Below are 15458 nucleotides of genomic sequence, written 5' to 3' on the forward strand. Positions count from 1 at the left end.
ATATACAAGTCTATGGCCACCAGGCCACCACATAGATGATATTGCCAATACGAGACTATAAACTGCACGCTAAATAAAGTTGTGTACAACCGGTTGAGTAAAGTGGAATTGGTTAATTTTTCTACAACATTGGTACAAATTATTCCAACCTAAGACTAAAAACTAATCAACGGAGTTGTATAAATTGATCTTTACCCAACGTTGTAAATTTTGTAGTCATTACTTGTGAAAAATCGGTTTTCTACATGTATGACTAATTTTTACTCAATTATTGGTTAGTTTTTTTTACAAATAATTGCAACAAATAAACCAACGTAAAAGTTGAAAAACTCGCTACAATAAAGAATAAATTTTATACATAAGTTGAGGAAATTTTACTCAACACTTGTATCAAAATTAACAAACCAGTTGTGTGGTCTTGGATGACGCTTCCCGCGAGCACAAAAATTCTTCAGTTCTTCTTGCCACCTCGCCGCTCTAGTTAGGTGGAGATTTTTGTTCCTGCAAATTAGTTAAAAATTTCTAGAAATGACGAAATTTTTGGAATCAATTCTCCAGACAGTTGGACTGGAAGTATTATTGGAAACTTTTAAAGGTAAGATTATATATTTGGTGAAAAATATAGGTGTTGTACTATTTATGTCATCCGAACTATTAAAAAATCGTGCAATGCTTGGTCATTATTATAATTATTTATTTTTCCAATTTTAGATAATGATTTTGACGACGAACTTCTTCGTCAAATTCCCGACTGCCCTGCTGGTTCACTTGAGGAACATCTGTTTGCCACGCTGGTCCCGTCAATAGGAAACAGACTAAAAATAATTGGTGCAATTAGGAAGGTTAGTGTAGTTAAGGAAGAAAATGTGTATATATGTAGCTTGTGTCATCGTTCCTTAAATTCTTTCAAATCTTTTTGGAATCATATCAGGGATTTTCACGAGATAACAGGGCCTTCAGCCAGAATAGATTGTCCCTTGTGTTTAATGACCTTCACAAATATTAACAATGTTAGAAAACACGTGCAAGCCAAAATATGCCCAAAATTACTTTCACAATTTAGTTTTCCAAAAATAACAAATAACCTTAATGATGAGAATATTTTGTCTCAAGAAAGTTTTTTTAGTCATGATTATTCTGCCAAAATAATTAATGAAGTGACAAATGATTATAAATTGTCATTTATGAGGTCACTTCAAATGTCTGGATCAATTCCCCTAGTAAAATCTGGGGAAATTCTTTGTGCTGCAAATTCTTTGGTTAATAGCATTGTTGATATTGCTAAGACTTTCCTACAACCAGATCTTTCCCACGATGAAATTATTATCAAATTAAACTCTTTAAAGGAACCATTTCCGAAACAAACTTCATCTCAATATCAAATTGAAAAATATTTAGAGAAAACAAAAATATTTATAGAAGCACAGGAACTACGACTTGGTTCGCATTTCAAATTCGACAATTCAGTAGGAGCGATGCGTGAGAAATTTGACAATATGTACTACTTCCGGATATCTGATATTCTTCCCGTAGCCCTTAAAAAATATAGAGAGGTCACTGATGCCGGAGGACGTCTGAATCAGGATAAAAATATTATACGGGATTATCAGTCAGGGGAATTTGTCAGTAGTTTTACAGGAAATCCTCTTTTTATCCAAATTTACTATGACGATATTGAAATCTGCAATCCATTGGGTGCAAAAGCTAAAATCCACAAATTAGGAATGTTTTACTTCATAATTTCGAATTTTGCTCCTCATTTAAAGTCACAGCTTTCCGCAATATTCCCACTATTAATTGTTAAATCCAAATATATAAAATCATATGGGATGAATTCCATTCTTGCACCAATTGTAAATGAGCTTAATAAATTAAACAAAAGTATGCCTAAATCCGAGGAATTTGAAAACTCACCCTTTAGCAATGTCCAATTACTTCAAGTTTGTGGTGATAATCTAGCGCTTCATGCAATCCTTGGATTTTCTGAAAGTTTCAACGCCAATTTCCGTTGCCGTTTTTGCAAAGCAACCAAATCACAGAGCTACGTTGATGTGGAGGAGCGAAAAGAGTTGATTCGAAATAGATTGGGATACTCTGAAGATGTTGAGGTTCAAAACGTTAGTCTCACTGGCATAAAAGAACTATCCATAATTAATCAGATTGCTGGATTTCACGTTACTTCTAACTTTGCCCCCGATATTATGCACGACATATTTGAAGGAATTTGTATAATTGAATTAAAGCTGGTCCTCGAACATATTTTACAGAATAATTATTTTTCGCTAGTTGAAATTAATCATAGATTGTCATGTTGCTTGAAGAGAAATGGTCATCATTTAACAAAATTTCCCGAAATAGGCTCAAATATTATTGACGGCGACAAAAAGTCTTGTTTTTCTGCGTCAGAAATGAGTAATTTCTTTCTCGTCTTTCCTGCAGTTTTTGGTGACCGAATTCCATCCGACGATAAATATTGGAACTTAATACTTAAATTTCGGAGAATAATACGCATCGTGATGGCTCCAGTCATAACACGATCAAAATTATTACTTCTTCAGTTCTTAATAGCAGAGCATCATCAGATGTATATTGATTTAACGGGGAATAATTTAACTCCAAAATTTCATCACTTATTGCATTATCCAAACGCAATTAATCAGTTAGGCCCACTCAGAAATTACTGGTGTATGAGATTCGAAGCCAAGCACAGATTTGCTAAAACGGTTGGTAAAAACTCGTGCAACTTCAAGAATATTTCCAAAAGTGTCGCAAGGCGAATGTCCCTAAATATGGCGTTTTCACTTGGTTCCATTAACATTGAGCCAAAAGTTCAACTTAGTATTGGACCCGGCAATACATTTGACATTAGGGACATCAAAGATGATGTAGATTTTTCCACCATATCGTCAGCTCAGTGTAATAAAATATTTTGCCTTGATTTTGTTCAAATAAATGGTACAAAGATTTCTCCACTAAACTATTTTCTTATTGGAAGTTCTGAGTCGGGGCTGCAATTTTGTCAGGTGATTTTGTGTTTTGTTCATGATGAGAGTGTAAAATTAGCCGTTGCTCGTATTCAATATGTTGAAAAATTTCAATATTGATACATTTTCAAAGTAGGAAAAAAAGACAAGGCTGAAATACTTGACCCCTTACAACTTGACCTTCAAAATCCATTGGTAGTGGTAAGGTCGTTCGATGAGTGTGATTCGGTGGATAATATTTGTTGTCCTATTGAGTTAATTTAGTTATAAGCTTATAATAATAATTCCCTTCTTTATCGTGATGCTCTCAATAATTAATTATATAGCGAACCAATTCGAAATCTGTGACGTCCAGCGTGCAACAGATTTCCGACGGTGACCAGTCTAGCCAGGAGGATAATATTGTTCAGTACTTAGTGGTTCGTAAATTTGTTAACATAACTTTATTTGTTTGGTTAAGTGCTAACTGTTTAAAAATATTAATGACTTCTAGGTAACTCCGCCCACCGCTACGCCACCTCGCCAAGAGGAAAACATATTTGTGGATGAATTACAAAATATTCCGGTTTCTCCAGATTGCAACGTCGCGGATCCCTTATTTGTAAGTTTAGTTGTAAGATATAATCTATCCTTTTTAATGAAATTATTTCTGTCAAGCAGGACGTTAAGCGGATTATTCTTACATCTGACGCTGATAAAGGAACAACCAAAGGAAGGAAACTTTTAGATGATTGCGTTGAAACAAATGTGATCAACTTTGCCCTTAAAAATCTGATAAAACGACGGACCGTGAATCATCTTGTTAAGCAATACTCATATTAGTAATTAATACTTAATTATCATTCACAAAACTATGCGTTACCTTATATGTTTTACAAAGTAATAAGTTGTACTAATTTTTGATTAATTTTAGCCCGCCTAAGTACGTGAAAGAAAAGTTTGCCCCGATGCATTGCAGTTCAATTGTTTCCTTCGCTCCCAGACTCTCAAAAATTGGATATAATTGGAAGAAAAATGTCAACACTTTAAAATATTTAAAATATTTTCCACTGAATTCAGATTTTTTGCTTCAATTTCAGAATTTATTCTACAGTGAGTCGAAGTTATCAAACTCCAAGAGAGAAGGCTCAGATGGAATTATTTACAGAAGAATTCCAGCATCCGGTTTGATTGAGGACAGATTGAAATATATTCGTCGAAAGAATGAAGTGAAGTGTCGAGTCCAACCGCCTAATGTGGAATCGTGCCAAGTTTTGGGTAGGCATATTATGCATGACAATTATTTAAAATTCCGGGAAAAATTACTAATTTTGTGAATTTATCAGATCCAACTGTAGACGAAGAGGAGAAAAAGTCTTGGCTTCTCAACTCTACCGTCCCCATATCTCAGGTCACTAAATACATGTCTGAGACCTACTGCTTGAGAACATCCCAATTCAGGAACACGAATAATTTAGCGGAAATGTTGGACCAATGGCCAAGGCTTCTCGACACTCCAGGAATGGTAACGTCACAACTTTCTAAGCGGACTAAATTTAAATTTGATAAAAACTATCGAACACCTTATAACTTTATGCAAAGATTGAGCTGGACTTCAAGACTTTATTTCCTGGCAAATGTGATAAGATGCTTCTGAAGTGGGCAGCAGTTTCAGTACAAATCTACAGTTACGCCGAGAAAATCAAAACCAACTTGGACGAAATCGGCATAAAAAAACCTTTGTCGAATTGGTCTAAAGGTTAGAAATTAATAATTAAGAAATATAAAGTTAATCATCTAATTTTAGTTGTGAATTTGAGATTTGTAAATGTTTTTAATATTGACTTATTTACACGAAGATGACAAGACGGTTGGGGCGCTTGTGTTACTGCCATATTTGACTGCTAGCTCAGCCTATTCAAAGAAATCCAAAAAGAGGAAGAAAATAACATCGGGAGAGTCAGCTGAATTTTTCATACAAGTTGTACCGGTTAGCTAATTTATTTTATTGATTTGTTAGGTAATAATAATTGGTAATTCAACGGTGTTATGTTTATTTAGGTAACACATGACATTGAAAATTTTAGGACAATTGAGTCAAGACGAAAACAACCCTTTGTTCTGTGTGTCGGAGAATTGGGATCCCTTATAATACATGACTCCTACGTTATGGTGGAGAGGAAACTTGTGAAAGCGTCGTCGCTAATTAATGCTGTGGATATCTGTTTCAAAATGTTTCATGTGCTTCAACTTCAATTCCCTGATGAATGTTACCCAGTCTGGTGCTTCTTCGATCACTCGATTTATCAAACTAAAGAAATTCGTTCACCCCCCTCGGCAGTTCTTTCACTTGGATCTCAAATAACTATAGATTAAGTTTATTAATATGCAACTACCTGACTTATAAATTAAGTACTAATCATGTTCTAGTTGTTAAACTTGGTACAAAATAATTATGTAATAATTTTAAAATATGACTTATATGAATAAAAACAATACTTTTTATTAAAGGTAAACAACATCATCTCTGAAATAATTATTAAATTCCAACCATTTATTGTGCACAATTTATCAAATTGTTGGAAAAAAATTACTCAATAATTGATCAGAATTTACCAAATAATTCAGCAAAATTCACTTAATAAAAGTGAAATTTTACTCAACTAATGTATAAAATCTTGTCAACCCATATTTTCGTATCGCGATTTAGTTGGGTTAATTTTACTCAACTTTTGATCAATTGGATTACTCAACCCCTGAGTGAAATTTTTACACAACAGTTGTGTCATCTCATTTCGGCCTCAACAGTTGGGTAAAATGTGATCAAACTTGGGTAAATTTTAATCAAATTTATTTAGCGTGTGCCAGAAATATTACAATTTTTCCCAATTGATCATGCACAAACAAAAATACGTTGATTTTTTTTATAACTTCTTCCTCCAATTTTGTGCAGGTTTTTTGAAGACGAGTAACCAGCAGTCGAACTTTGGTCTGCTGGACGTGATCGCGGCGTTGCATTGGGTGAAGGAAAGCGCGGACAGCTTTTCCGGGGACAAGAATCGCATCACGCTTCTCGGCTACAGGACCGGCGCCGTCATCGCCAATCTCCTCCTCGTCGCTCAAATCGCCAAAGGTAAAAAATTTATTTAAATACTCCCACAATACGTTGATCTTCGTTTATGGTAGAGGGACAATGACAGATCTTGTACCTTCAAACAATTAGCCTTTTTTACAATTACAAAATTTGGCGTAATAACACCACTAATTTACGACTTTTTTAAAAATTAATTACAAACTCTTTATTCGTCACATCTCAAAAAATTAACAAAAAAAATATTGAGGCGACGTATTCATGAGAGGACTTTACTCATTTTATGCTATCCATAAATATTATATAAAAATTCCTATTCTCCTGTAATTTTAAAGTTATGCTCGCTGTACAAAATAATTTTCTGATGAACGTTCCGACTATGTTTTAGCGCTAATATTGATACCAAAATCAATTAAAATACCTTAAAAGTTGGCCACTTTAGCACAAATTCAAACTAATAATCTTAATTTTCAGGTTTATTCCAACGCGCCATTCTAATCTCGGGGTCCGTCCTGTCGCCTTGGGCGTTACAACGTCGCCCAGAAGATGTCGCCAAAGAGCTGTCCACGGCGCTCGGGTGTGTCGGCAAGTTGCCCTTGTCGCACCCAGAGTCTGATTTGGCACCCTGTTTGAGGAAGAAACATGTCTCCGAGCTGATCTCCTTTGTGCCTTCGTCGCCCAAATTCCTGTCCGCCTACGCCCCTTACGTCGACAACGTGCTGCTCAATAACCCAAAAACCTTGATGGAATCTGGCGGACAATCTTCGTCATCTTCGTCGTCGTCATCCCAACATTTCGTCCAAGACCAATTTTTGCGCGCGGAGCTTTTAATTCTGTTCACGACGTCAGAGGGCGTGCACGAGCTTAACGATCACGAGCTCCGAGCCGGCTTTGAGTCGGATCATCGGGACAAAATTTTGAGAACGCTGGTCAGAAATGTGTTTAATTATCATCAGCAGGAAATTTTGTCAATTGTTCGGAACGAATATACGGACTGGGAGAGACCGATTTTGCACCCGATCCCGCTTCGGGATTCGACAGTGGAGGCGCTAAGTGATTGTGTGGCGATCGGACCGTGCCTCCAAGTCGCAGGGATTCATGCGAAGAGAGGCGCGAAAACGTGGGTGATGCATTTTTCACATGTTTCGAAGGATTCGGGAGGAGCTGGGGAGGAGTCGGCGGGGTTTGAGGTGAGACGAGAATGTTTGAAATATTTCTTTTGTGCAAAATTGCAAAGTTTCTATCTTTGTGTGCAAAAAATTATATTAAAATTTGTTTTTTCCCAAATTACGCTCAGTCTTAATTTTTAAAGGATATTTTGATACAGTATACATGATTTTCTAATTTATTGCAAGATTTAAAAAACAGATTTAGTAAAACATATTTAGTAAAATAGATGCGTCAAGACCGTTCTCGCAGCAGCAAGACCATACGTTTTAATTGCACAAACTCAATTTGTAAATGAGATTATTTTTAAATACCAATTTTGTTGTAGTTTTCTCCGATAAAATTTGTGATCAAATTGAATCAAATGAAGTCATAAATATTCTAATTATTTCATAATTATTTACAGGATTTAAAATTCTTATTGATTCAATCTTGACTGATAATTTTTTTAAGGTCGCGAGACAATAGCTTTTATGAAATTCATTATTAATATGAAATGAAAATGCGTGTTTCACACGTCGTAATTTACTTTTTCGAATTCGGTGTATATTAATTGAGCATGAGATATGATCACGTCTTTCACAGGAATATTATTTTCATTTTTCATGTTTTTTGCCGAGAAATCCAAATTCATCTTGGAAATTAATATTTTTAACGGAAAATTTGCAGATATCAAACTCAGAAAAAAAGTTTTAGAAAACTTCTTTTTTCTAAAATGTTTCTGTCATTTGCAGCGACTGGGAAGTCTGGAGGGTGACATTGTGCCTTACGTGATGGGACTCCCGGTGACGAACAATATTCCCGCCTTGGGCCTCAACCAGCACATTTCGCCCTTCGCCGCCCTCGCAAACTTCAGCAAGCAGGACGCCTTCGTGGCTGAAATGTTGCTTCATTATGTCGCCAACTTTGTGAAAAGCGGGTAAGTTGCGAGAATCGTGGCGTAATTTTCTCGACGGGAAATGTTAATGAATGGGGGAGATTTCTATAAAATAAAGGATTTGCTTAATATGTAAATTATTACGTAATAAATATGTGTAATGGGTGTACTCACGATAACGTTCATGGTAAATTTCGAACATTGAACAAATTTAAAAGGTTTGCGAAATTTGTATTCGAAGATTTCGAAGATTTCGATAAGCATTTTTGTGTGAGACTAATAATTTTGGGAGTTTTGCCAACAAAGGTATCCCCCCAATTTTGTAGCATGACATCATTTCATCAACATCATTTCGCAAAAAATGCTTGCATAATGCGACCCGAAGTTAAAAGTTGCGACGAGTACGCGCAATATTATTATATTCAGAGTGAACAAATTTCGGAAGGGTAATTTTTATATTTTGAAAGGAAAAAAATATGATTTGGAACGCTTTTGATGTTTAAGTTTACGAGTTACTAAATTACCTCGTGTACACAGAGTTCCATAAAAAATTTTGAGGTTAGAAAGTTCAGAAGTTATGATTTTAAATGATTTTCTAATTTTTGAATGAGGTGGATGCCGCAGACATTTTATTAAGAGGTTTAAATAGCAAAAATTATAAGGTAGATGCCCTACCCCCCTTCTAAAAAGGTTGATAGATTTCATTCTATGCATTGTGAGGTGGCTTTAATGCTACGCTATTGGTTTGTCAGGCCAATGCTGGTGGTTTGATACCACGGAGGAAAGTAGCAGGGCGGCGAATTCACGGGTGCAGTTGAGTGCATGTGTGTAGAATAGGGAGTGAGAGAGAGAGGATCAGGCCTGGTTGAGAGGATGCGGACTCGAATGCGGTCGTGGAGAGTGAGACCTGTACACAGTTAGTGTTCTCTGCACTCCTCTGCAGAGGCCTGTCGCAGGGCTTTAGTTAGCGTGAGGAAGAAAGTGCATGTGTGAACGCATCCGCTTTAACATACATCGGATTTATTGCTGCTACTCTCTAGCAGAGCTCAGCTAGCTATCGCAGCCAGTGAGAGAATGGTTAAGAGATACATAGTTGATTGGGCTTTTATACCCTACAGCAAGTCAATCCTGACTGCTGATAGGTAAATGTAACCTAATTAGATAATTGCTTACATGTAAATATATAAATACATAATCAATGATGATTCGGGTGGCGTCTGGCTACTCACTAGCCAGTCAAGGTCTGTCTCAGTCCTTACAGCATTAATCGACCTGAAAAATTAAAACTGGAAAATTCATAATTTTAACAATTATTATTTGAGATCATCAAAATTATAAATTTTGTATATAAATATACAATTTAAATTCATTCATTGATAGGAATTTAGTACATTCGTGCCCAATTTTGTATTAATTTCTTTGCATAGGTATAAAACGTCATAAATTGTTGTCATCAATTATAGCGAGGGGTAAAAATTCCTCAAGAAATCGATCACAAGGTGGTCAGGTGGTCTTTTCACGAGACACGATGTCTTATAAAAAATGCAAAATATACGTCGATTGACATGACTTTTTCCGACTGGAAGTGGGCTCGTGTCCTTGTTATCGCGTCAAGAAGATTACAGTGAAGAGGGGAAACTTTTGCGGGGGAAAGTCCTTTCTCGATTCATCAAAAAATCCGGCATGTGTTACACTGACGGAGAAAACACTTTATTTTCGACGTTGTAGTTCCTTCCTTGTCGGTCTCAACAATTGGAGAGAGTTAATACTAAAAAATGGTGAATGACACTCTTAAAAATGTTCGGGGTAAATTATTTCGTAATTAGGTGACGAGAAAATCAATAGAAAAGATCAATTTATTTACACTTGTTTCATGAGGCTTGAAATGAAATTTGAATTTTTCAATCCAATTTATTGGAAGTATTTTATACATATTAAATTTTGTAATTTGGTGACGTCGAAAGATATTATTTTGAGATGTTTGGAACCTCTGTGTTGCTGTCCAGCTAACTCGATACTGATACTGATTTGCAAAAATTTGCAACTTCGTATTAATCGTTTACTACCGTGTTATTTGGTAAAATTACGACCAACAAATTAGCAGAATAATGTAATTGAACTAATCTGCGCTCAATTTTTAAGAGTGCTTATCCTACCGAGTTGTCGTTTTGTGTATCGGACGATTTTCCGTGTGCCGTCCAGATCACGAACTTTCTGTTTTGCCTCTATTTTACTTTACTGTCGCACTTTTTTCATATATTTTTTACAAAAAAAAACTTTTTTGAAGGCATCAAAGTGATGAATTACTTCCGAGATGGATTTTTAGATTCCTGGGTTAAAAGTTACTTTTACTTTAGGTTTCTGTGGGTAGTTTTTTCAATTTTTTTCTAGCCGTTAAAAAAATGCATGTTTTTACGTTTAGGATTGAAAATTTGTGTCTGCACATTTGCGCATTGAAAATAATATCGTAACAAAATTGTGGTCAACTAGGGAATTATTAAACCATATATTGCAAAACAGCAGACAAATACATTGTCAAATTTATCACTAATCAACGTCAAATTTCATATGTAAATTTGAAAAGTAACGTTTCTAAATTATTTTATAACAAGATTTCAGACAAAGTGTGCAATATTTTCTCGGTTTATACGCCGGAATTATTAATTTATCAAATAGTATGTACATTTTATTGCAAAGCTTAGATACCATTGTCCTTCTACTTAGTTTGTAAAGCGCTTTTTGTAAATATGACCAGTCATTGGATTTTAAAAGGTATTTCTAGATCGAACTAATATACTTTCAAATTTATCGCTTATTATTTTATACGACAATTCTTCCGAAGCAGTACAATTGATTAGTTAGAAAACTTATGGTTAGATCTAACTGACTTCTCGTTCGAAATATGTAACTGTCAAAATTTTATTGCTAAAAAAATAAATTTATCACTTTAAAACTACAAATTTCTAAATTACATTTCTGTATGTGTAAAGCATTTTTTTTATTTTGGGCTAGTTCTTGAATTATAAACGGTATTTTTATAACCTAGTAATCAACTTTATAATTTACTGTAATTCTTACACACCGCAAGTATTAATTCCTGCAATACGAAGATATCTTTGAATGTTCATAGATTTTTTTCCCCATCAGGCAATTTTAAGTTTAATAATCTTAATTCCTTGTAAAGCTTTCTGAGAGGTTATTTGATTTTTGAAAAATAATATAAAATAAACTGCCAAGAAACCTTTCAGATTTTTTTCACACGATTAATACTTGCTGAACAGTATATACTTAATGTTCGAAACACAAGTGGACTTTATGCGAAAAAGGATTGTCACCGTTTTTGGCGGTAAATCTTTACCAATAATTTTATTCCCACATTATTCGCAGACTGTGAATCGCAGTGCATCATCAAATGATCATTATTGACAAGTTGCGCCCACCCGAGGGAGTCGGGAGAAAGTTTGGGTGAAATATTTACCGAAAAATTAATGTTGAGATGAAATTGCGGATGAAACTTTTGCCTCGTTGATATCTTGTTTACGCGACATCCATCTCGTTCCCCGAGCGAAAGTTGGACCACGAAAAGTACAGATCACAAGATAACCAACTTGTTGAGAGGTCTCTTTTCTGCAGAGTAATTTCTCTCGGAGAAAGGACAACTTTCGCGAGTGACAGATTTCTCTTTGAACTTGGAGGATTTCATGTTTATTCATTTGAATATTAATTAATTAAAATTCTGGGCATAATTATGAGCGGGAAAAATTTAAAATAAATTTTACTTTCACTAGTATTATATAATAAGTATATATTTCTGATTTGGACGGATTAAGGGGAGGAAATTTAGTAAAATTGTTTAAATTGACTAAGGCGAGAAGGATAATATGAATATTAAATTATGCCAGGTACAATTAGCTGGATAATTATATTTGAAAATTTATGTGTTATTTGAAGAAATTTGTTTTCCTGGGAAAATAACCCTGGTTTATTAAATAACTTAGAAATATGAATATGAAATTTCAATCCTGCAAATTATCCAGAGCGGGAAGCAGGAATTAAAATTAATAGAAGTTGCTGAGAATTGGCTGGTAAGCCAAATTCCAAATTTTAGGAGAATAGGCTCCCGGTAAAAATATACTTGAATTACTGAGAAATATTAATTACTCGAAATTCTGTTAATTATCACTCATAAAATTTGTAAATAAAATTTCCCCATAAAAGTGAAACTCGTGGAGAGAAAGTCTTTCGATTTGTGTCGTGCATAACTCGGTCATTAAAACGGGTCGACAAATACGAGGCAGAAACATAATCGACATTTTGGAAAGTTTTGTCATTAGTGAAACAAGATGTTGAAGTAACGAAGGCGCGTGTCCTTTTCCGGTTTAATTTAGGCCACATTTAGCTTCCTTGACTTTGAAGGATCCACTTTTGTCTGTGTATTGGGGCTAGGCACGTCAAAATTGGGGAAAACATTACAAAATAACAATAAATTTTGAAAAGCAATTTAGTTTGAGAAACTACATTTTTGTTCTCTAATTTATTTGGTAAATCTCCATTTTCAAAAATCATCCTGCATGCTTGCTCAAGATCCATAACACAATATTGACCAAAGTTTCAAATTCAAAATAGAACACATTTTGAACAAAAAAATTTGTATAAGAAAAATGACTAGATTTTTGTTTTGAAACTCATTTACAAAATTTTCACTTTCAAAATTCAACCGGCATACCCGAAATCCATTACGTGAAATTGGGTAAACTTGGCAAAATAAGAATAAGTTAACATCAATTTTTATAACAAAAACTTTAAAAAATTGTTTTAAAAATCATTGGATACTTGCTTCAAAATTTATTTACTAAATTTTCATTATTTAAAATTCTTATTTTCGAAAATCATCCTCAAGACGCATGACATACATTTTGATATTAATCACTTGGCATGAGTACGCTCATTATTGTCGGAGAGGAGAAAACGGCTGATGATGCAGACGAAGAGAAAGTGTGTAAAGCACGGAAACAAAAGTTGTCCAAGTTTTACGGCTGGATGAGTTTGTTCCCCGGCCTGCAAAGTCTGAGCGTCTAATGAGATCCTGCTTTTGGCTGTAGAAATGTATGTATTTGTAGAGAAAATTTTCTAGGTCAAAAACCAGAGCTGGAAAATTATACATTCGGTAACGCTTTCTCAGTAAAATCCGAACTCCCTCCAAAATAACCTTCCATCGTTGACTTTGCAATTGAATGTACAATCTCTTGATAGACTTTTTCCGGTGAATTAACAACCTTGATTTTACATTGTTAAATCAAATTTCTATAGCGTCTAATCGGTACTAAATAAAACAAGCTTCAAACCTAACTTAAAAACACCGGATAAACTATGATTTTTAAATGAAAAATTTATTTGGTTGCAAAAATTTACTGGGGAGATCGTGCCTTTGACTTTTGGCCTTTAAGAGTGTGACCAATGATGTCGAATATTGGCTTGGCCTTACTTTTGAGGTCTTTTGTCAATTGAAACTTGCAGAATTTAAAAATACCGTTTGTGTGGAATTTTCAAAAAATGCGTGCAAAAATTTCCGCCGATGAGGAACCTTTTCCGAGTTATGGATAAAAATCTCTAGCAAAAATATTAGTTGGGCGTCTAACTTGAACTATTTATTGAACTTTTCTTACATTTTTAATATTCCAAAAAACTGATTTTGAGGAAGAAAAATTTGTAGTATTTAAATTTTCCAGTCAATGTGAATATAAAAAATTTTAAAAAATGAAAAATTTTGAGGGAGTAAAAACTATTAAAAGTCAAAATATAATAATCTATGTACATAAAATTCAAAATTATGAAGGCATTAAAAATCCAAAATTTCCACAGAATAAGTTCTCACATTGATTGGACTGTGATTGATTTTTCAGTGATCCCAACCTCAACGAGGCCACCGCTCTGGGCTTATCCTCCTCCTCCCATAACGGCGACCCTGACCATCACTCCCCCTCCGACGACTGGGTCGTCCTTGGACCAAATTCCCGCGAGCAGAGAGACCAACGGCGCCGAATTCAGGCTCCCCAGCCGTGGGAAAGTTACGAACCCGTGGGTCAAGTTTACCTCAGTTTGGGAGCCAAGCCAAGGCTGCGGAATCATTATCGCGGTCATAAAATGGCTCTTTGGTTGAATCTGATTCCTCAAATTCATCTACCCGGCGGGACCGACGTCACTCTCAACCATCACGCATTCCCCGATGATAATCCTAACCTTTATATCGGTAAGTGGAGGTGAAAACGGGGAGAAAGCGGACATAAAATGGGCAGAAAGCAGCTAAGAAGAAACTGTTGAAAGATTAAAACCCTAAAAAATATGAGACTTGAGGTAATAGTTTACCGAGCTGACATTGGGAACGTTATTATCGAATTGGTAAAAATACCAGTAAATTTAATATTATTTTAGTATTATTTCTCAATTGATAACTCGATTTATGAATCGGTGACATTTATACCAATTTTTACCAATAAAAGAAAATGGTAACATTAAGTACTACCTAATCGTTATGGTAAATATTTGCATAAATTTTGAGGTAAGGACAACCCAGATTTTATCACAAATTTGTTTCGTCCATAAATTTAACATTATTCTTTTTAAATATTGTTAAAGATTATTTAAGGAGGGGTAAGAGCGAGGTTTAGATTCTAATAATATTAAACATTTTCACTAGTCATTTGGCGTTTAACTCATACAATTTTCATTTTATTTTAAAATTAATTTTTCGAAACTGTAAATGGGATTTATTATCAAGTGAGGTATCGTTGGAAAGGTCTCGACGAGAGGATTCCGAATATATATACTTTTCGGCTGTATGACCACTCCCTGAATTTGCAGAGCGACAAGAATATTTATGAGTTTTCGCCCATCTATTGCATGTTAACTCCCCAATCTACTGCTGTGTTAAATTGTGGAGAATTGAAGATTTTCATTCTTCTGCTTCTGAAACATGAGGGAGTGGTCATACACCCAATAAAGTATATATATTCGGAATCCACTCATCGAGACCTTTCCAATGATATCCCATTTGTGGGGATCGGTGACCTTTGACCTACCAACCTTTCGACGCCGAAACAAGGTCACGCAGGTCGATTTCGACTATAAGTGCAATTTGACTATTGTTCTACTACTAAAGATCTACAACATATAAAAAATTGGGGAAACTGGAGCTGAGGGTCATGCTTTCAGCGCCATTTCTAAAAAACAATTTTTCAAAACATTTGGGTATCCTCATTTTTGCATAAATATCGGATTTTTTTTGTTGCAAAATGTGTCAAAATGTTCAACTCCCAAAGTTACTGGAGTTTGACCTTAAAGTCGCTTTCATGGTCACACC

At 34.9% G+C, this 15458-nt stretch overlaps 1 protein-coding gene across 1 annotated transcript in view; it reads left to right on the forward strand.

Annotated features, from left to right (window-relative positions):
- The window catches only part of LOC118439404 (neuroligin-1-like), a 114309-nt gene that overhangs the window by 87058 nt on the left and 11793 nt on the right, over window positions 1-15458 (forward strand). Inside the window, exons 6-9 of the mRNA XM_035860688.1 lie at window positions 5917-6096; window positions 6529-7244; window positions 7956-8140; window positions 14002-14348. Coding sequence (XP_035716581.1) covers window positions 5917-6096; window positions 6529-7244; window positions 7956-8140; window positions 14002-14348 — 1428 coding nt within the window. The remainder of the gene's footprint in view (window positions 1-5916; window positions 6097-6528; window positions 7245-7955; window positions 8141-14001; window positions 14349-15458) is intronic.

The sequence above is a fragment of the Folsomia candida genome, unplaced genomic scaffold, assembly GCF_002217175.1.
Source record: "Folsomia candida strain VU population unplaced genomic scaffold, ASM221717v1 Fcan01_Sc035, whole genome shotgun sequence".
Lineage (NCBI taxonomy): Eukaryota > Metazoa > Arthropoda > Collembola > Entomobryomorpha > Isotomidae > Folsomia > Folsomia candida.